General features: G+C 36.9%; 2 protein-coding genes and 1 pseudogene across 6 annotated transcripts; 1 reads left to right on the forward strand and 2 right to left on the reverse strand.

The window, feature by feature from the left end:
• Window positions 1–258: 258 nt before the first annotated feature.
• On the reverse strand, window positions 259–3,684 carry LOC147853370 (putative RNA-dependent RNA polymerase 1; annotated as a pseudogene). Its single transcript, XR_015531285.1, has 3 exons — window positions 2,173–3,684; window positions 1,824–1,974; window positions 259–1,495 (listed from the first exon to the last, which is right to left on the reverse strand). The product of XR_015531285.1 is annotated as a putative RNA-dependent RNA polymerase 1 (transcript).
• Window positions 3,685–10,767: 7,083 nt separating this feature from the next.
• Window positions 10,768–16,270, reverse strand: LOC147853371 (kinetochore protein NUF2 homolog). 2 transcript variants are annotated; one of them, XM_087333683.1, is made up of 12 exons: window positions 15,952–16,270; window positions 15,692–15,903; window positions 14,024–14,245; window positions 13,800–13,890; window positions 12,543–12,722; window positions 12,368–12,457; window positions 12,179–12,286; window positions 11,986–12,039; window positions 11,795–11,906; window positions 11,490–11,635; window positions 11,313–11,408; window positions 10,768–11,144 (listed from the first exon to the last, which is right to left on the reverse strand). In XM_087333683.1, exons 2-12 carry the CDS (start codon window positions 15,868–15,870, stop codon window positions 11,088–11,090), a joined length of 1,335 nt encoding a protein of 444 aa, XP_087189809.1. In that variant the 5' UTR covers window positions 15,871–15,903; window positions 15,952–16,270; the 3' UTR covers window positions 10,768–11,087. The 2 variants fall into 2 exon arrangements, with proteins under 2 accessions (XP_087189809.1, XP_087189808.1); XM_087333682.1 differs by lacking the exon at window positions 15,952–16,270 and having other exon boundaries at window positions 15,692–15,942.
• A 2,219-nt stretch (window positions 16,271–18,489) lies between these two features.
• Window positions 18,490–20,672, forward strand: LOC147853372 (mitochondrial acidic protein MAM33-like). 3 transcript variants are annotated; one of them, XR_015531271.1, is made up of 4 exons: window positions 18,490–19,045; window positions 19,615–19,982; window positions 20,117–20,390; window positions 20,573–20,672. XR_015531271.1 is itself a non-coding variant. In XM_087333009.1 (3 exons), exons 1-3 carry the CDS (start codon window positions 18,623–18,625, stop codon window positions 20,274–20,276), a joined length of 951 nt encoding a protein of 316 aa, XP_087189135.1. In that variant the 5' UTR covers window positions 18,490–18,622; the 3' UTR covers window positions 20,277–20,457. The 3 variants fall into 3 exon arrangements, 1 of the variants encoding a protein (XP_087189135.1); XR_015531272.1 differs by having other exon boundaries at window positions 20,577–20,672; XM_087333009.1 differs by lacking the exon at window positions 20,573–20,672 and having other exon boundaries at window positions 20,117–20,457.

Below are 20,672 nucleotides of genomic sequence, written 5' to 3' on the forward strand. Positions count from 1 at the left end.
TCAACACATTCTTCCTTTGCAAACTTGGTAACCATTACTTCCTAAACCCTAAACCCAATGAGAGAGAGAGAGATTACAATGCCTTCTCAATATTTATAACAATTATAACTCTTCTTCGTTTTAATATTACTCATTCACATAGCCATTCAAAAACACTAAGGAGTGTCTCTACGAGAAGCATGTTACTCAAAAAAGGGGTGAAAAAATGTAAGAAATGGTCATCAAGGATACAATCCCGCGATGAAGTATGGCAAAACAAATAATTTGCTTGTGTACATAGAAAACCGAGAAGAAATATTATAAATGATGTTTCTTCTCTCTTCTTCTATAGGAAAAAATGAATGAAGTATATACTTGCCTATTCCAAAACCTTTTATGGATGTATATCCACATTCCACTAAATGACAACAAACATTCTATTGCCAGTCGAATGTTTCTTAGTAACATGTGTACATTGATGTGTAATTGTGGCTCCTGATTCATCTTAGGAGTTAAATCATCAATATGGATGGCATAAAGGCTTTTCAACCAACATAAAAAAAAATTACAATCTGAACAACAAACTACAACAGATCAAAATGATTAACTTTCTCGATCTTGTAACAAAGTATTCGTTATCGGTATCATGGGGTCTCCTAAAGACATTGTCCATGATTGTGTTCGCTGTTTAATCTTAGCAGTCGGTCATTGAACTGGATGGTGTAAAAATGCCATTTGAAGTTAGTTTTGATTTCTTTAGGCTGACATTTCTCTTGATATCTAATAATTTGTCGTACAATACCCATGGAAAGCTAAGAAAGAGAGTTTCTTCTTCACCATTTCTACACAACCCATGACATTTCAGGAAATCTGGATGATACATCACATGATACCATGATGAAGCTATAGCATACTTTGCATTTGTTGTTGGAAATCGAGCTTCTTTGACCATATTATTGTACCAATTTTTTGCTTCTAATTGAATGGCAATCATTGCTTCACGAACTTTGTCTTCAACCTTTCGAGGATCACTATTCATTTTTGAATAGTTGCCAATAACAGGATACAACTCGGAGAAAAACCCGGAAACCATCTGAGCTTCAGTTTGAACTCCATACAAATCCATCAAAGACATGAGTTTGGTGTTGTAAAGCTTCTTATAATCAAAGGGATAACGTCAAGTAATGCTCAAAACCTTCTTGCATCAAATCCTGGTCATATGACCTCAATACATCATTTATACTGATCTTTGAAGTATTTCCAAGAACAGTCAGTTTTGCTGCTCTGTAAAGCTTCCAAGAATCCCAGGATATAATCGTGGATGCAAGTATTTTGGCAATATTGCTGCAACACCAGTCTTCGGGAAATCGACGGAAATCGATGAAAGTAAAGCAAGTTCTTTGCATTGCCAAGCTCTAGCCTTTTCAGGCTCCTTATCAGCAAAAACCACATGTGCATTCGCTATCGTTCCGAGGTTATCATTTTGCATGTAGTCAACAAAGTATGTTTGGATTTCCTGCAAAACATCCAGAAGCAATGCAAGGTGAAACAATACTTTAAGCTTTCCCTATTGATTACATAGTAAAATCGACTCTTCGAACACAAATAGATATCACTCATGTAATATGAAATATTACACTAACTATTTAATCAAACTTGCTTTGATGAAATAAAAATCTAATAAAGCAGGAAGCAAGAAATTGGGCTTGCCAAAGGGAAGGATAGAAATTTCCCATCAAGATCCGTCTGACAAGAATAAGACAAACATAGAGAGAGACTCGGGTTTTCCAAGCTATCTATCTATGCAAATATCCCAGGACTGACATGAGTTTTTCACCACATACCTCAAGTGTAGGAGAATGATCCAATAAAATAGGATTGGGTGGATGATAATCCATGGGAGCCTCTGTAACTGCTGGGATCAACCTCTTGTCCCATGTGACAAAGTAAAGGTCACCGTCCAGATCACTACCAGAACATTCATTGGGGTGTGGCCTGCACAGAGAAATCCAAAAGTGAGCTTAAAATCTCAACAAAACATGATTCCTTTGCCAGCATATTCACAAACACTTGCCCTTGGTTTCTTTAACGTCAAACAAATGAAGTGTTTCCCTTGTAGGTATTACCCACCCCTACCCTAACAAACTTCTTAGATGCTGAAAGACAAATGTTTAAATGTGGAATACACACCACCAGTTACCATTCTGGGGGAAAACAATACAATCAACCATATGTTGAAGGTTTGGTGAATCTACAGCAACCAAAACACAAACATCTCCCGGATGGAGACACAGATTCTTTGCAACAATTATGTTTCCCTGGATAACTGAAAGGCTGCCATCAGATGCAGATACTTGAATAAATACTTCTCCATAAGCTAAATCTGCAGTCTCATCCAAACAGCCCATCAGTACTCTCCCCTTGGGGATCAAAATTCTTGATCTCTTACAAATCTGATAAACCTGAGCTGCTTTGAAGGCTTGCAACATGCTTGAAAGGAAAGGCTCGCGATTGCGAGCATATCCAGCCACCAACATCTCCACCACAACCTTATGACATTCCCCCGCATAAGAAGCCTGAATAGCCTCAACAGCTGAAAACCTTTCATTCAGCAATCCATTCAATAATGTAATTCTTTCCTCTTGTATTGTTTCAAAAACCTGGTCCTCTATGCCAAGTGTAGACAAGAGGGTTATTATTTGGCGATTTAAGTAGCATGGAAGAAAACGACTCCATTCGAGTATATCAAGTGACACTAAATCCGAAGAGAATTTCTTCATGCTTCTCCTCAAAGACAGCTTGCAAGTAGAGGTTGGATGAATTGCTACAACACCTTTGTAACCTGCATATCGAATTTGGAAAGCTGATGGCGCTTTTCCAGTGACCGAGTATCCACACTTTGATGCTACTTCGATAGCAAATGTTGGAGATATCCACCCTATGCCATCTGAAAATCAATACTTCACAACTCCAACCTCTCTTTCAATATCTGGAATCTCTTCAATTTCATATGCATACGTATCCGAACCTTTCTTTGATGCACTGAAGCACTGGCCTATCCTAGCAGCACAATTTGCAACATTTTTTATGGTTGTAAAGTCACCCATCCATGCACGGATCTTATCAGCTGTGGTGGTTTGGTTCGATGCAAACATCCAAACGGAATGTTCTCTGAGCTGGCTGGCAGAGAAAGCTAGGAATTCGAATTTTCTCCCACCCAGTTCAATCCCCTCCTTTAAAATCCTATAGAATAGATTTCTGTGTGTTCTGATTTTATGATTGTTTTTGAGGATTCATCTGCGACTAGCAATGCTTTTGAGTGAAGTAAATCCATATCTTCATCTGTGAAATGAACCCGAAGGAAATTCTCCACATTTTGCGCATTATTCCGCATGACACGGTTTGACATCTCTACCTCTGGTCCCAATAAATAAATTTTTGTAGGTGTTATAGTAAGATGGTGCATTAGCATCAAACCTTCAGCTACACTGTTTGTAAAGATATTTTCTGAAAACTGATCTTGTTGTAGCAACTTGATTTCACGTTGAAACCATCCCACAAAATCGTAACAACGCTCTTTTGTAACTAAAAGCTTCTCAAGTGCCATTTGTGTATTTCGAAGTGGTGTCATTGAAGGATGAAACATTTTGAGATCAACATGGTCAAGAATTGGACCACTGAGAATACCACATTGCACAACCTTATAGATTTTGAAAATAACATTAAATGGAAGCTCATTCAAATTAGTGCGGCTAAGGACAGGTACACGCCCTTGTGCCGTCGAGTATATAGTATGAAATTGTAAAGAAATATTATCTATCACCTGGAAAGCTTGGATGACTGCTAGATGCTTGGTAAATTCAAAATAACCATGTTTATCTGCTGCTGAGATCTCTATATAATAAGCAGATGACTTCTCAATACTTTCATTTTCCGTGAAGTCTGTACATCGACACCAAGTATACCGATGATCTTCCTGATTCTCTCGAAAGAAAGAATATCGATCAAACTGTTTCTCCCTCTTTCTTTTGTTGCTACCGAATTTCTGCTTGATCTTTGGAGCATGTTTCATCTGTAACAAATTATTTAGAAGTAACAAATTATCAGCAATAATCCTCCATGACTTGAGGCAAGTAAATACAATTTATTTCTTACCTTTAATGAACCAAAATTCATATCAAATTAAAGATTTTTAATTGATGCAAAGATATGGAAAATATCATTTTTCATTTATAAATCAAATACATTCTGCATAAGGAACACGTTTGTTACATACATGTGGAAACAATCTTTACTTAAACTGAAATATGAATCTCAGAAAATGTATCAAATTGAAATATGTACATAAATTCAATCTCTGAAAAAAAGGTTGTATGAGTAATATTGACTTCTTGCTTAATCTCTCTTGACAAACACAAACAGTAGTATTAATTGCCCTCTTTTAAATAGGAAACTAAGGTAAACACTAAAAATATCACAAGTTCCTAGTGTTTCTTTGACAAACCCATAAATCTTGACTCAAATCATAAAGACCAATTGAGCTACATCATTGGTGCTTAAAGTAGTGTAAGAGGAATCCTCAAAACATGTCGAAATATCCGTAGTGATCGAGATTTGAAAATGAATCTGGAATTAAAGATATAAACCCACAGAATACAATGGAGAATATACATATATGAAAGCTGCCTTTATTAACCTACGATTCCATTCATATTTTTTTACAATAAAATATATTGTAATGAGTTAACTAATTAGGTGCTAAGTTCTAGTTATTGAACCACTTAATTGGCTCTTAAGTCCCCTGTATATTCACATGCAACTTAACTATTTTACAACAGCCATTGTGTGTCAAGTAAAATTAAGAAGAAATAAAACGCAAAATGTGTCACAATTTCTTATTATAAAAGAATTCATGCAATAAATGTTTCATATTACTTCTTACCGAGGGTCACTTTGCGTTTTTCTTATAAGAAGGGGAAATTAAAGAAAATTAAAAAACACGCACAATTGTAACCATTACTTATTGTGTCCAATAGCAATGGTTTCATCTCAAACCCAACCAAACTGTTAAACCGTGGTTTAACGGTTTCTTGGTTTCAAAAAAATTTAATGGTTTGATTTGTTTTGGATTTTTAATAAACGGTTTGGTTTGGTTCTAAAACTCGGGTTTATTGGTTTATAGCTTTAAAGGTTTTGTTGGTTTTTGGTTAACTTTTTTTTTACCTTAATATTTTATTAATTTAATGGTTTTTTATTTATTTAATTGATTTAACTTAAATGCTTACTTAATTGAATGGTTTAATTAAAGTTCCTTTTATTGATGTAATAAATTTAACTTAAATGCTTATTTAATTTAATGTATTTTTGTTTATTTAGATTTTTAATTAGTTTGACTTAAATGGTTAGGTTTAAATCTTTTATTAAATGGTTCAATTTGGTTTCAACTTTTTAAAATGGTTTGGTTTACTTTTTCTTAAACAATTTGGTTTAAATGGCTTGAGAGTTTATAAATGGTTTGGTTTGGTTTTTGTTTATATAAATGGTTCAGTTCGGTCAAACCGTGCCCATTGCTAGTGTCCAGATTCATAAAAATTGGAAGATGTTAGCGTCATCATCTTTATCAAGTCACACAAGTACTCTACCCATATAGTACGATGAATGAGTTCTCTTACACCAAAATTTCATTTTTATCATCTTCTAACAATGTGAAATACAGAAAAGAGAGAGAGAGAGAGAGAGAGAGAGAGAGAGAGAGAGAGAGAGAGATGTGACTTTGTAGAGTTCTCTCTCTTCCTGGTTCAGATTTCGTGACTTCTCTAGCACTGTCAATTGCCACAAAAGAAGTCCTTTTAACTTTAGAACATATTTTCTCACCCCCACTTGCGAATAAAAAATGAAGGCATTCCGTATATTCCAATTGAACCATAGCCCCCAATACCTCAAGAACTCAAAAATAATTTGAGAATGAGGCATTGGTTCATTGTTCTCCATATGTGCAAAACCCAATTGAAGGAAGATAGACGTACTCCGGTTAGAGACATCCACACTAAACTAATACACCTCCAAACCATCATATTCGCCATTTGAATTGGTGTGTAGGGTGGCATTGAGTTTGGTGTCGTAGTTTTCGTTAGATCCCTAGATAGAAGGGGTTCTATAGTTTGTTGTAAGTTAGTCATGGTGGTATTTTTTCTTTCGTAATGAAAGCCATTATTTACGAAAAGAGAGAGAGAGAGAGAGAGAGAGAGAGAGAGAGAGAGAGATTATACATGCAGCAATACAAAATTGTCCTTCAAGTTCTTCTCTTGATCAGTGCCAGAAATGTCCAAGCTTTTAAGCTTCCAAGTTAGTTTATATTTTGCACCACTATCAAGGATATCCACTATAAGAGCTAATTTTTCTTTTTTGCAATCTGGCTCTAGAGTAACCTCCCTCTTTGAAGACCATAACACAAACACTATGGTAGGGTTTGTAAGACATCCAACATACAAAGACTTGCATTGAATGCTTATTTGTGGTCGGGCTTACAATTTCTTTGGCCTCAAATTCAACCTCTAGCATGCTTCCTTCAAATTTAAGCCGGCATTTTTTTGCTAGTTCTACAGCTTTCTTTGCATCTCCTTCTGTCTCAAAATGAACAAATCCATAACCTTTGGACTTCCAATTCATCTTTTCTGTGTGAATTTTGCATGCGAAAATTGTATTGTTGCCTATGGAAGCATTCAAGAACTCTACGAGATCCTCTGCCATGGCTGTATACAGTATTTTCGAGATGCGTACAGTGCAGGTACTTGTTGAGGGTAAAAATAAAGAAAAGGTTCATTTCTATCTCTCTCGAAGATCTCAAACATTTCTATCTCTCTCGAAAAGGTGCATTATGGATTTATTTTGTACAAGATTTAAACTATAGAAAACAGTTTATCAATAACATTTGCTAGATAATAAGCACCTAGCAGGAGCACATTATATAAACCAGTAAAGAGAATAACTTATCCCTTTTTTTATCAACCATTGATCCATTCCAGGAGACCATGCGATATTTATTATCAGTAATTTGAATGGTCTTATTAATGTAGGAAAACCCATTATTCCTAACAGAAACTATAAAAAGCATAATTATTGGGCATTAAATAGTACATATAAAGCCTGAGTTCATTGTTGGTTGGGGAAAATAGACAACAGATAGGAGAAAAGTAGGAGATTTCGAAAAAAGATTGGAGATTAAATACAATATCTTATCATTGCATCCAAATATTAAAGATGTGGCCCATTGAATTTCACGCACACAATATTCCAGCAACACTAAGCCAAGTTAAATACATTAATTTATCAATATTACAAGAAACATAAAACAAAATTAATCACAATGTTTTATCGCTTATGAAACCTTATTATGTTTTAAGAGGGATTAGAAACACTTACCCACCACATACATGATTGCCATTTGAACATTCCATCGCAAGTGTCACTAGCCCTATAAGCTGTGATAATTATCACTTAAAGCCAAACAGGACAACCCATTCGAAAAATATTTAGCGACTCTATACAGAAAACTCTGAACCATCTTTAAAAACCATATTAGAGACATTATCAATGATTAGTTTTTTATGCACACATTAAAATATGCAATGGCCTTCTTCTTCTTCTTCTTCTTCTTCTTCTTCTTCTTCTTCTTCTTCTTAACAATGTGATAGAGTGATGATAAAAAGAAAAGATAAAGAAGATATATAAATCTAAAACTACAAAGATCTATTGATCATGAAAGAAGGAAGAGAGAAAGAAGATACAACTACAAATATCTATTGATAAGAATTCAAACAACACTACATGAATTTGAAAGAAATCACCACAAGAAAGAGACTCCTCTCAACCACGCTTTTTTTAGAACTTTTCATTCTTTATACTTAGCTATGAGACAACGATCTTCTAATCGTCATATCTCCCTCATCCGAGCTCCAAATATAGAGATTTAAAAAGCTACGGATAGCTCTCTTTACAAGCTTTCCAACCTATATTTGAACATAATATTTGGCTTCTAAACGAATGAGTTATGGGTGTTCGTTTCAAACTATGTTTTGGTACCCCACTTTTTTTTTCTTTTACTTTTCTCCATGTGTCTTGCTTTTAGTTTGACTTATCCTTAAGACCTTGGTTTGTGTCCTTGACCTCCGGATGTGAATGCTCCAAACCATATATTCTTGTAGTGTTCAATACTTTGAATTCTAAAAACACTTTCACATTTAGCCCTCCCCCTTGCTTCTTGGTGAACCATTTATGGTGAACCCTAAGCTACTAATAAAACCAAAGATTCTCCTTCGCCTTATTCATGGCTATAGACAAAGAAGGAGAGAATAAATAAAACAAATTATGTGAGTAAAACCCCCACTAGTCGATAGGAAAAACCTCACTCCTAGACACACACCCACACACACATTGACAATTGCCATCGCCATCTTTCTCCTTGTCAACACAAAGAAAGAGGTTACCACAAATACTATGTCTTTGTCAACTCTCCAAACACGAGTAGGGTCATGCGATACATAGCTCTTGAGAGAAGTAAACATGTCAACATATGAATAAACCTTTTGAGCGAGCAAACCTTTTGCACAAACACCTTCAAAGCTTTGAGACTCGTCGGAGTAGTCACCTTTTGAATTACTTTGATCTTTGATTCCACGTGAATTCCTTCTTGGCACATGACATTCTCCATACTACCTTGTTTTGTATGTTTGACCATTTCATCTATAATCGCATCTCGAAAAGGAAGCAAAAATAGATCTCATTTGGTTGAATCATTCAAGGGTTGGAAATTGATGTCTTTCTCCTTTGGAACCACAACAATAGGTGAGACAAACTTCAAATCCTCCAACTTGATGTGGTGCTTGATGCCTTCTACTCTTATCTGTGAATAGTCATTTATGAATAACTTTGGAAACTTAAAAAGAAGAGAAATAAACCTTAGATTCTCTTCTCCTTGGACATCGTTTGAAATCATCTTCTTTTTCCCCTTTAGTGTGATAATACTTTTCTCTTCAATGACTTCTTCTTCTTCCTTAGACACCATGTGGAACGATTTGTTTTCCATATCCCACGAAGATTCATCAATTGTTATGCTTTCCTCTTCTTGCTTGCCATTGTCGATAGATGATTCCTTCTCCTTTATACATTTGATTAGTTGTGGTGGATCCTTTGATGGTGATAAGTTCATGATACTCCAATCATGCATTACAAGTAATTTTCTTGGCTCTTGACCAAATTGTTGCAAGGCAATCAAGGATGCAACCTAGGACCAAATTTTTGCAAGGCACCAAGGTATTCATGATGAAAGAACCTAATGCGCTCTATGCATGACATCTCATGTCTATAGTCATTATCATTATTGTGGTCCCAGGCTAACAACTTGGCTTCTTCATGTGTAAGTCCAGTGTACACTTTACATTCTGCATATTTGAAGAACGGGGTAAGAGGATACTCCTTCACAAGTTAACATCGGGCTTCAACAGAGTGGGATCCTCCAATCACATAGTATGCGTAACCATCAACCGAATTGTACTTGAAGTCTACTGCAATTGGGCACTGATCTGGGTCTACCATTACTGAGAATGGCACTACAGTAGCATGTGGATTTATCTTCATTTTGCTTTTCAAGTTCTACACATGCATTGAATGCAGCTCTCTTATCTCTAGAGCCCATCTTCCTGTTTCCGAATCAATTGGTGGTTGATGAATAGAACAAATCGGTAAGTGAAATAGTTGTCCCTTATGGACAAGCTTAGTGTTTACCATATTTTCTCGAATCCAATTTTGCTCTGAGGTGAGGATTCTCGATGCAATCTGGCCACATGGAGGAATTACTTCGAGTTGTGTTTCTTCCTCCTCATCTTCGACTGACAAGATCCGTCTGACAAGAATAAGACAAACATAGAGAGAGACCTATGATGTCCCTAGTAAGCTCCACTCAATCACATAAGACTGCCAATATTTTGATTGATGGAAGCTGGATCATGGGTCTCAGAAATGTTATGCAAAATGTTAACTATGAATAAACATTTCCGATATGCCAAAGGAGGCATATGCATGAATGCAATACAACCCAATGATGATCTATTCTCATAGGTTACATGTCCCGTGATAAAGCAAAAATACATGAAGCTTGATAACATTGTTAAGCGAGGATAATGAAGCTCTAGTATATATACGATAGCAATGGTGGGAGAAATGGCCAGCAAGGACATAGATGAGATATACCATGATGCCATATGGCCAAACTGCCAACAAGGTTATGCGAGAATCAAAATAGGTGTAAATTGGTGATTGAATCAAAATAGGTCAGGAATATGTTGAATCCTCATAATTCAATACGCAATTTCTTATATTCAAGTTAAATGGGTGCTTTATTTTCTTGCCCATATAAGTAGATCAGTGTTCTCAAACAGTTTTTAACATTATTTATGCCAATGACTGATCTATTAATGTCAAAGTTGGCCTTGCCATACATATCACGACTGCAATTCTGCACATAATCACTGAACATTATGGCACAGATGGTGATTGAAAGCTGATCATATTCTCACAAGAATGCTGCATGCTAGGCTCATCAAACAAATCATACAATAGAACCTTGGATATCAATCAAATCATTATAACAGATGAGCTTCTCATCTGTTAAATTAAATAGTACACGTTTTGCAACATTTGAATGATAGAAGAACTCTTTCAAAAACCTCAAAATTTTAAATGGAAATAAAAAACTGTGATTTATATGACTGAAGACATTTGAAAAGACTCTGAGTAAACATACTGGTGGTGTCCAGTAGTTCAATTTCAGAAGTAAAACAAGTGTTATAAAATGCCAAATAATATATATCTCTAAAGCACATTACTCTTTGGCCTAATGCTTTCCAACAACAACAAAAGCTTGACTCGATCAATTATGAATGTTACATGGTTTCATTTGCTATGGAAAGGATACAATAAGGATGTACAATATAGCACCATTAGAAAGGGCAAACGTAGTCAACACAGTTGACTTGGAAACCACACAAGTTCTAGACCTTCAACTCTCCATGTGTGCCTGTTCCGAAATAAGCTTCTTCCATTCTACACATTTACGTTGTTCCAAAAGCTCCAGCTCTTGAAAATACTTCCTCATGGAACCTTATAGTCTGCAAAAGGAAAATTCTTATTAACTCCTTTCCCCAGCCTTTTTACTCTACAATATCCTCATCCATGATCTTGCTGGTTACATTGCTTTCTTCTCACTATTTCTTACCTGTTTAAATAAAATCTGATGTGCATTAATAGAAACAGAAAAAGGTATCAAAAACCATTACCGCTGCTAATATCTTCTCAGCAGACGCTTGAAGCTGAGATTTCTTGTTTTCCTTGTAAACCAGCTTGTCAGACAGAGCCTTTTTCAAATTGTTGGTCTGTTGATATGACAAAGTAGTTTTCAGCAAACACAAGTCTCAACTAACAAAAAGATATAAAAAAAGGAGATAGAGATATACTCGGTTATCTAATTCAATGATGACATGATGGCGTTCATCGTGGTCTACTTTACATTCCTCTTCTCTTCTTTTCATGGCTTCAAGATCCTGCGATGCAGCATTACTATGTTGCATCTGTTTTTCAGCATGTTCTTCCAGTCTCTTCGCTATAAAAAAGAGAAATTTTGACACCATAAACTTAAAGCATTTTAATATTGGAAATTTGGAAACATTTGTTCGTCTCATTGGCCATTATAGTCTTTTAGAGACGTTAATATATCTTTCTTGGCAACAAACATATAGCCTTCAAGAATTGACCCATTTACCACTCCATTTCAGTTCATCTCTCTGCGCATCAAGAGACCACTCTTCTTTTTCCATGGCCTTGAGCTTTGACTTGCGTTCCTTTAGAACCTTTTCTGTGTTGCGGTCATTTACCTGTCATTCAATGGTATTATCCTGTTAATGCAGCATTCTCTATACAGTTCGTGATTCCAATTCATTCCTAATCACATACCTGCTCTTCTAGTGACTGCAGCGCTTCTTGGAGTTTGAGTATCTTCTTTTCTGTCTGTTGAATTGAAAAAAAAGTCAGAATAGCTGCTCTTGCCATATTTAAGCAACCCTCTTTCAAAATCTAAAGCAATTAGACATCATCTAAGCAAACTCGTAACCTAGTGGAAAGAGGGAGAGAGAGATAATGAACCTACCTTTGTAATGACCTCTGTTTTCGCTTTCCATCTCTCGAGATTTTCATAAGCCTTCTTCATTAAATCTTCTTCTTCAGATAATGCAACTTTCTTCTCTTCAAGTGTTTTCTACAAACAACGAAAGGCATTAATAATAACAGACATCTTCTTCAGCAAATGCCAATGCTGACAGCTCTGATGCTATTTCACCTGTAATTCCTGTGGATTTTCCACTATTTGTGACCGAATATTAGAACCTTCTTGCTGTTTTTGCATGATTTCAAAATCCACACTCGATATCTGTATCAGAGGGAGATTTTTCCTGATTCTTGATAAACATGGTAAAATGCTGATATTATCACCTGTAGATACCAAGAAAACAAACCTTGTCTACAATGCTAATATCTTCCTGTTTCAAATTATTGATGTCAGATTGCAATACACGTTGCTGCTTATTCAGGGTCTGGATCAGATTGTTCAGCTCTTTTATTTCCAGCTCTAATGCCTCCATTTGTGGGCGTGCTGCCATCCCTTCTTTTTCAATTTGAGCAATATCATTTTCTATCTAATAGTTACAACCAACCAAGAAAATCCAAGACCTTTTAATGAAATAGCCACCCACATCTTCATCAGATATGCCTTCCTTTCCAAGAATATGTAATGCACATAATTCAATCAAATCTTAACTCCTAAATATAACATGTATGACCAGAAAAACACATATTCATTGAGGTAGACATGAGCACCATAAAACAGTCTCCTACTTTAGACAGTAGGAAGCTTAATTCATAGGCTTAATTGTCAAATAATGAAATTTGTGAGGGAAAGAAACAATTGCACACTAGAAAATCCTTCCCAACCACCCATCCCAGCATGTATCCATTGTCAGATTACAATCTAAGCTTTCATGGAGGATATCTAGCGTACACAATCCTCAGGCATCTAGTATCACACTCAGATGATACAATAAAGCGTCCAATTTCACAATGGGCTAGGCCCCGTCTCATAGACCGCAATAGGTCTCCTGTGGACATTAAAAAGATATCTATATATCTTAATAATTCAGCTTCACATAAATTTCCAAGAAACAGTTTCTTCCTGAAACCAATATGCTTACTAGAATCCAATCATCATCCTTCATGATATTTTGACTAACTGCATAGTATTAGATTAGCCAAGACTACAAACAAGAAATTCATTCTAGAGCTTGCAGTTTCAAAGAAACTTCATAGAACAAGAGAACTAAAGGTTATATGGATGAACAGATAACATGACACTATCAGACACAGGAAAAATAGCAGAGAGTTTCATCTGATTACCACCCTGAATGATCATTGGTTATGGATAATATTGTCTCACAGTGCAAATAACTCAATACATGATCAGCACTATAGTTTTTCATCACTTCCTTTGCATATGACTGGTGCTATATGGTACTGCATACTGTGACAAAAATATTTCAGCAACGTACCCCTACAGTTTTTTTCCTTCTTCTTTCTATTCATTAAAAGCTTATTATGAATACACAAAAGACAAATCTCAGATCATTCTGGTTACATTTTCTTATGCATTGTACGTAAGTGTTGTAAAGGTTTAAATATATATATATATAGGTATTCCAAACATATCATTGTTTGGTGACCTTGGCTTTCTCCTGACTAACTTGCTCCAGTTTAGTCAATTCCTCATTCCGTACTGCAGTGAGCTCGGCGATAAAAGCGGCCTTCATATTGCTGGAAACATGGTGATCTTAATGTGAGCTTTTCAAAGAAACTAAAGGGGTGCATCCTTTGGAAGGATGGTCAAAAAGTGTATCTATAGAGGCACTTAAAAAGGGAAGTGAAAATTTTTCATAAATACACTTACCTGAATATGATGTAGTTGATAGCTGCCGATAAGAACCGAATTGTCCGTTGTGACTCGGGGCGGGAAATGTCATTTATAACAGAAAAATCATCTGCACCTGCAGCCATCATGAACTTATTCAAGCGAGAAAAGAATTGCATAGCTGTATAAGATTCGGTGTGCATCTCTGGATAATCTCCTAGTGCTTGGATAGCCTCGAATCCCGGTTGTGTCGATTCTTCTCTAAAAGATAAACATTTTCTAGTTCATTAAATGTACCATTGGAACTATATGCATAAATCAATCAGAATGTCATCTAGAAGAAAATATTAAGCATAGAAAGCGAACAAAATGGAAATTCTCGTTCATAAAAATAAGAAACGAATATACTATTGTTTTATACTGACAAACAGAAACTGGACACATTCCAATTCATGTGAAAGTAACAAGCATTTCCCTCCTTCATATCTCCGCTTAAGAGTTACTTTACTACTTAGAACTTACTTCAAAATGGTCAAGGTTTGTAAAACTTCTTTCAGAGCAAAACCATTTTGGTCAAGATTATGATATGATTTTCCATCAAAAACATAACCATATATAAAAGGGAAAAACTCTGAAAGACCTCTGAGGTTTTCTTTTATTTCCCCAAAAGCCCCAATGTATTTGATATTTCTCAAAATGTACCTAAGTATTTGTTATTTCTCCAAATGCTCCCGAACAAGCTCTGAAATAAAGGAAAAGGAGATCACTTTGACCATCTAATTGCTCAATAGCAAATTAATTGAGGAGAAAAGGGGATCCTTTTTCACAACCTACTCACTCAAATAGCACATATAATTGACCTGGAGAGGGTCAACAAAAGTGCATTTGGGGAAAGAACAAAACTTAGGGCATTTGGAGAAATGATTTGAAAATCAGAGAGGAGTCCATATCACAGTCTATAAACACAGGTTAGGTCAACAAGTGCTGTGTTCAATAGTGAAACGAGTGTTACTAGAATTCAACTCAGAGGGTTCCAGTATTCTAGGTTTTGGATTCACATATCTCTTTATCCTATGCATACATCCATGTACATTGCAGAAAAAACTCCCCTTGACCCTAAATCTTACTTAACATCATTTACAAAGATACAAATTGATTGACAAAATCAGAAAGGCAGACTCCATTTCTCTGAAAAATTGTACGCTTCTTCACATCATCTAAGCACCTCCAGCCGTCCTGACTGTATTACGCAAGAAATTCAAGTCTGCACACTTTAATCTAATTCAGTTGACGTGATAACACTACCTTCCATCAAATGGCATGTTAAAGAGATTTTGACAGGTTTCTTGAATCTTATAATGAAGAACAAACAATCCCTAAATTGTTCAATTGCAGGATTAGGGGGCATGATATCTTAATAATCACAATCACAAGTATTGACCAACATTTCCCTTCCCATGCTGGGTGAATAGAACGAGCACAGTGAGAAACTAAAGAACTTTGGTGTTCGCATAAGAAAGCTTTCATAGTTCAATGCCAAAGCCAAAGCTTCTCGTTGTACAATGAGAATGCAAAACTTTTCATTTTTCGCTCTCAACCATTCATGAAAGGAAAAACAGAATGCATGTACGCATAATAACAGACAAAATGGAACATGAATTACCACGAATTCACAGAAAGAATCGCAAGAGAAGAAGATGTTGAAACCTGGAATATGACGAGTATACAGGCTGAACAGAAACGAGGAATTCATAGATCGGCATGATAACATCTGGCGAAGGAGAAATCAGGTTCTCTAAAGAGAGCTTGGGAGCACCTCCCATATCTGCGATATGTTTGCATATCTCCTTCTTGTCTAGAACAGGATACGAGAAAAAGCGAGGCATGGTGGTAGAACGAAATATTCTTCTTATATTCGTCTATAAGGCCCTCTTCGCAATCTTCTGCTTCTTCTTTTATTCGTCCACAAAAATCCCTTCTTCTTCTTCTTCTTCTTCTTCTTCTTCTTCTTCTTCTTCTTTTATTCTTCTACGAAACGCTCTTCTGCTTCTGCTTCTCCTGCGCAATAGACTTTCACACTCACTAACAAGTGCGCGCAGGGATCCCGAAGCAGGTCTCTGGGGGGTGGAAGGAGACGTGCAGGGCCATGGTTAGAGGGGCGTTAGGCAGGCAGACACGCACATGGTGTTGACGAGGGTCAGGGATATGGATACGGATAGGATCAGGGTTAGGGTTAAGGCTAGGATTAGGGTTAGGGTTAGGGTTAGGGTTAGCAACAGAGGCAGGAGGGGCAGGGGCAGAGTTTCCCGCCCAATATAGTTAGGTTTAGGAATTTGTTATGTTTTTTTTTTAAAAAGGGAGGGAAGCCCCCCAATACAAAAAATGGATAACTCTATTGGCCTAGAGTTTAGATTATTCTGACCAGAGGGTTTAAGGTTTAAGGTTTAGGGTTTAGGGTTTAGGGTTACTTTATATGCATGATCGGGATATAATGCCTGTGACATTTGAGTTTGCAAAAGCACCATATAATGCATTTTGTGTTTATTGATTGAGATCTCAATAGAGGGAGCTAAACAGATGTTCGATGGCAGATCGATCAGTGGAGGCTAACTTTATTGACAAGCGAGCGCCTCACAATGGACAAGACCCGTAGACTCGACACTACGATCATGGATCTGGCTATCAATCAAGGTTTTCCCAAAATATTAGTGTAGGAATTGGATTAACCCAATCGGTAACATGAGGAGATAAAAAATTCGGCATCCAGTTATCGAATTATCAATGGTTAGTCCAGTTATGGCCAAGTTGTATAGCATTAGTGTGGAACAAAAAGATTAGCTTGTGGGTTGAACATCGTCACTGACTCACAAATGAGCACTTTGGTGAAGGATGCTTTAGACCAAAATATTCTATATGTTGATCATTTGGTTATGCTAAGAGTAATAATGGAAGAGAGTACGCTTCAAGGAAAAACACTACATTGTCATTTCATGGACTTCAAAAAACCTTTGATATTGTGCTAAGAAGATTGAAGTTTGGAAAAGAGTTATAGAGGTTAGAATATGATTAGAGCATAATGTAGTTTGTACCGTGATGGTATTGAGCAAGTTGAATGCCAATAAAATATGGATGCTCAAAGTGCCTCGTAAGCAACATAGGGGTCAAGCAAGTTATCCACACTTTCCCACGATCGGGAAAATCGTGTCAGGTTATAAGAAAGAAATATCTTCCCATAGAGGCGCTAATCATGCAAAGAGTATACAAGTATATCATAATGATAAAGAATATCCCCTATCAAAGATTGTTAGAGCATGCTTGGGAACATAGGATGCAAGATAATAAATTTTAATTAGAGTAAATTCCTCTCACCTAGCTAAGCACTAGACATATTGAAAAATGGTTAAAAAGATGAAAGTAGAAGATCTATTGGATTTCTCAAGTGATATTGTGGAGTATGTATGTATATGATCATCGAGGATAGTTGCCCAAATGCCGTAAGGATGAAGGTGGCACGATGATAAAATGTCAACTAAAAAATTGTCATTGCAAATGTTAACCCTCAACATTGGCCCCGATAGAACATAAGAATGGTAGAATGTATGTAACTCCATCTTGCTACCCCCGTGAGACCTGGCTCTCGTAAAGCTCTTACACAATTTTGAACTTCCTCACACTAGTTAGGTGTGGAAGTGACATCACGGTATCATCGCCCAAGTATGAAGGCATGCAACGAAAACCTAATGGAGGATGAATAATGTCACTTAATTCTCGCATGCTCATCATAGAGAAAGGAATTCGCCGAGAAGTATGATGACTTTGATAAATGTGGATGATAGTTTTAGTGTCATACTCAACCATGAAGGGTTAGTGCACACAAACATGTGTTATTTGGACATTGAGGGTTTTTGCTACAAAGCTTTTTGCTACAGAGCAATGACCCCCATCTTCTTCGGAGGAAGGAGTCACATACGAGACAAATATGTTTATTCGGCTCCATAGGTGAAATTTGGCCTCCTCATGGATGATAAAGAACCTATGCTAATCCAAGCAGATGGATGAATGCCAATCATTTGTGATCCCTACAGAGATCATGCGTTTTGTGCACAAACAAAAGAGTCAGCATCGGATCATTCACATACAAAAGCGTTCAATGGAGTCGGCTTCTAATCTGTCCCATACCTATCTATCTATCACCAATGCAGATATAGCATGAACCGACGCGAGCAGTCAAAAGAGCGGGCATGTGTAATCACTCGGTTCACTCAGAACAACAACACATTTGACCTCAGGGAGATGGTGGGCCAGAAGCAGAGCATGGCCTAATACCGATTCACACCGTGTGTGAAGGCGGAAACCTGTCGGGACCCGAAATGGCCGCCCTGGCCATTTCACAATGTGTTAGGTCAGGCACGAACCGGACATATTCGCCCGCCCGAACGCAACTACCCGAAAACTTTTAAACCCTTGGAACCCTAACCTCACCCTAACCCTAGAGAGAACGGAGAATCTATAAACCCTAACCCTAGACAGAGAAATAGAATCTCTGAACCCTAAACCCCCATTGATGACAGAGAAGCTGTAAACCCTAAAACCTCCCATCCATGGCAGAGAATCTCTGAGCTAGAACCGGAGCACGCCATGGCTCTGCTTCGTTGTTCTAACACTCTGCTCCGCTCCATCAGACTCGCCCCTCACTCGCAGGCCCTTCTGCCGCACCAATGCAGCCGCCATTTCTTCTCCTCTACTCCCAATCCGGACGATCACGAAGAGGGAGAACACGCTCAGAATAAGAAGAATAAGAAAGAAGCTCATGAGGTCTCCACGAACGCCAAATGTGCAGAAGATGGATCCTCTTCTACCATTAAAACCAAGAAGAAGAAGAAGGTAAAAACAGAGGTCTCCCTTGACCATACCGATGAAGAAAGTGGAATTAAAAGCAAGAGCAAGATCAAAAGCAAGAAGAAAGAAACTGATGCTGCGGCTAAAGATCCCGATTCTCTGCTTGTCAAGTCTTTGAAGAAACAAATCAATGAAGTCACGGATCTTGCAAACAAGTTCCAGGTATTTTCTTTCATCTTCTGATGCTCATTTTCTCAATGTAAGGATGTGAGATCCCTGTGAAAATACGCAGATTTATTGATGATATGCATGTACTTCTGATAATTCAACAATGTTTGATTTGTTCGAATTTGAAGACCTATTGTGCGTATATCCACTAGCAGACGTAGGTTTTGTTCATATAAGTGTGTGATCCTATAGAAAGTTGCAACCATTTGTTGTCTATATAAATTTCAACCACATCCACATGCACGAAATTTGTTTATGTAAATGATGTAAAGTCTAGACAGATTTACAGATATATAGCGGAAAAGAACCATGTACATGGTCTAACTTGCATTAGTGCATATGGATTAATGTAATGCTAAGATCTGTACACACTAGAGATTCACAGATTAAAAAAGCGTTCACAATTCTATATTTTTAAAGCAATCCATGGAGGATTAACATCAGAGAAATGTACTGATAAGCACAGTGTGTGTACCAACAACTATTGTTGGCAAATGATTTATGTTGCAGCTCGTTTTGATGCTTATGATTTTATTCATCGATTCCATTTACTTCTCTAATAGACTGAAGTTCGAGGCTCATTCAAGCTATTTGAGGTTGTCCCGAATGAAGGAAGTAGTGATCTCACGTTACGAAGGATTATTGGCAAAGAAGAAGTTATAGTGAAATGCTTATTAGATCTAGAAAATCCACATGGTGAAGACCATGGTGAAGACTCTTCCTCTGAAAATGAAAACAGCGACGATGATTTGAAGATTTCTCAATGTTTAACTCTCAATGTTCAAATCTCCAAAGATTCATCCAAAGAAGATCAACCGCGAGTCGCATTCTTGTGCTCATATGCCAAGGGAGAAACCATAGTGATTGAAGATATTGCATATCTTGGAACTTCAATCCACGACAAATTTCCCTATTCGGGTCCTTGCTTCCAGTAAGTGTTTCCTTTCTATGAAAATGATCCACCTTGTTCTTTGCATAGAATTGAAATTTTAGTGATATCGGTCTATGAACATATGTTGCCTTTTTTGATCTTTCTTTGTGCATTTTGTGTTTTGTATTGTCCAGGGACTTGAATGATAACTTGAAACAGGTTTTCCAGAGTGTGCTCAAGGCTAGAGGTATCAACTCAAGCCTAGCTGAAACTATAGTGGAACATTTAACAAATCAGTACCAAGATGAATATATTGGGTGGTTAAAGAAAGTTCGAGATTTTCTTGTTCGCTGAAAGTGCTTAAGGGTTATTAAATGTGAAAAGCTTCGGGGATCACCATTGAATCAGTGTGTGGACGAAGGCAGCCATAACATAACATCACCTCGGTTGCTTAGAATCAATGATAATGTAATACCTTTGGTTGATTTGGGGTTACAAACATACAATTTTGTAATTTTGGATTTTGTTTTGTTGATTTGCGGGCACTCATATTTTCTTGTTTTTTGGTTTGTACAAACTTGATGGTTTGTACAAACTTGACGCCGTTCTGGTGATACCATTCTTTATAATCGATGAATTTGAGAACCAAGGAAGCCCTCAGTCCGCATATCAGCAAATCAATCAAGCAGTAAGCCCATATTCACAATAATTGGATGGACTCTTTTTCAAACCTTCTGTTTTGAAACATTT

This window comes from Azolla caroliniana, unplaced genomic scaffold, assembly GCF_043228905.1.
Source record: "Azolla caroliniana isolate FFs.n. ecotype wild unplaced genomic scaffold, voAzoCaro1.0.p SCAF_17, whole genome shotgun sequence".
Taxonomy (NCBI): domain Eukaryota; kingdom Viridiplantae; phylum Streptophyta; class Polypodiopsida; order Salviniales; family Salviniaceae; genus Azolla; species Azolla caroliniana.

Bases quoted from the DNA above. Each gene is read 5' to 3' on its own strand.
- LOC147853371 (XM_087333683.1), bottom strand. From the start codon at position 15,870: ATGCCTCGCTTTTTCTCGTATCCTGTTCTAGACAAGAAGGAGATATGC. The intron at 12,040-12,178 runs GTAGGTTCATTA...TCAATTCAACAG, and splicing joins AAACAGAGGTCATTACAAAG to ACAGAAAAGAAGATACTCAA. The intron at 11,409-11,489 runs GTATATCTCTAT...TCATATCAACAG, and splicing joins TCATTGAATTAGATAACCGA to ACCAACAATTTGAAAAAGGC.
- LOC147853372 (XM_087333009.1), top strand. From the start codon at position 18,623: ATGGCTCTGCTTCGTTGTTCTAACACTCTGCTCCGCTCCATCAGACTC. The intron at 19,046-19,614 runs GTATTTTCTTTC...CTTCTCTAATAG, and splicing joins ATCTTGCAAACAAGTTCCAG to ACTGAAGTTCGAGGCTCATT. The intron at 19,983-20,116 runs GTAAGTGTTTCC...TGTATTGTCCAG, and splicing joins TATTCGGGTCCTTGCTTCCA to GGACTTGAATGATAACTTGA.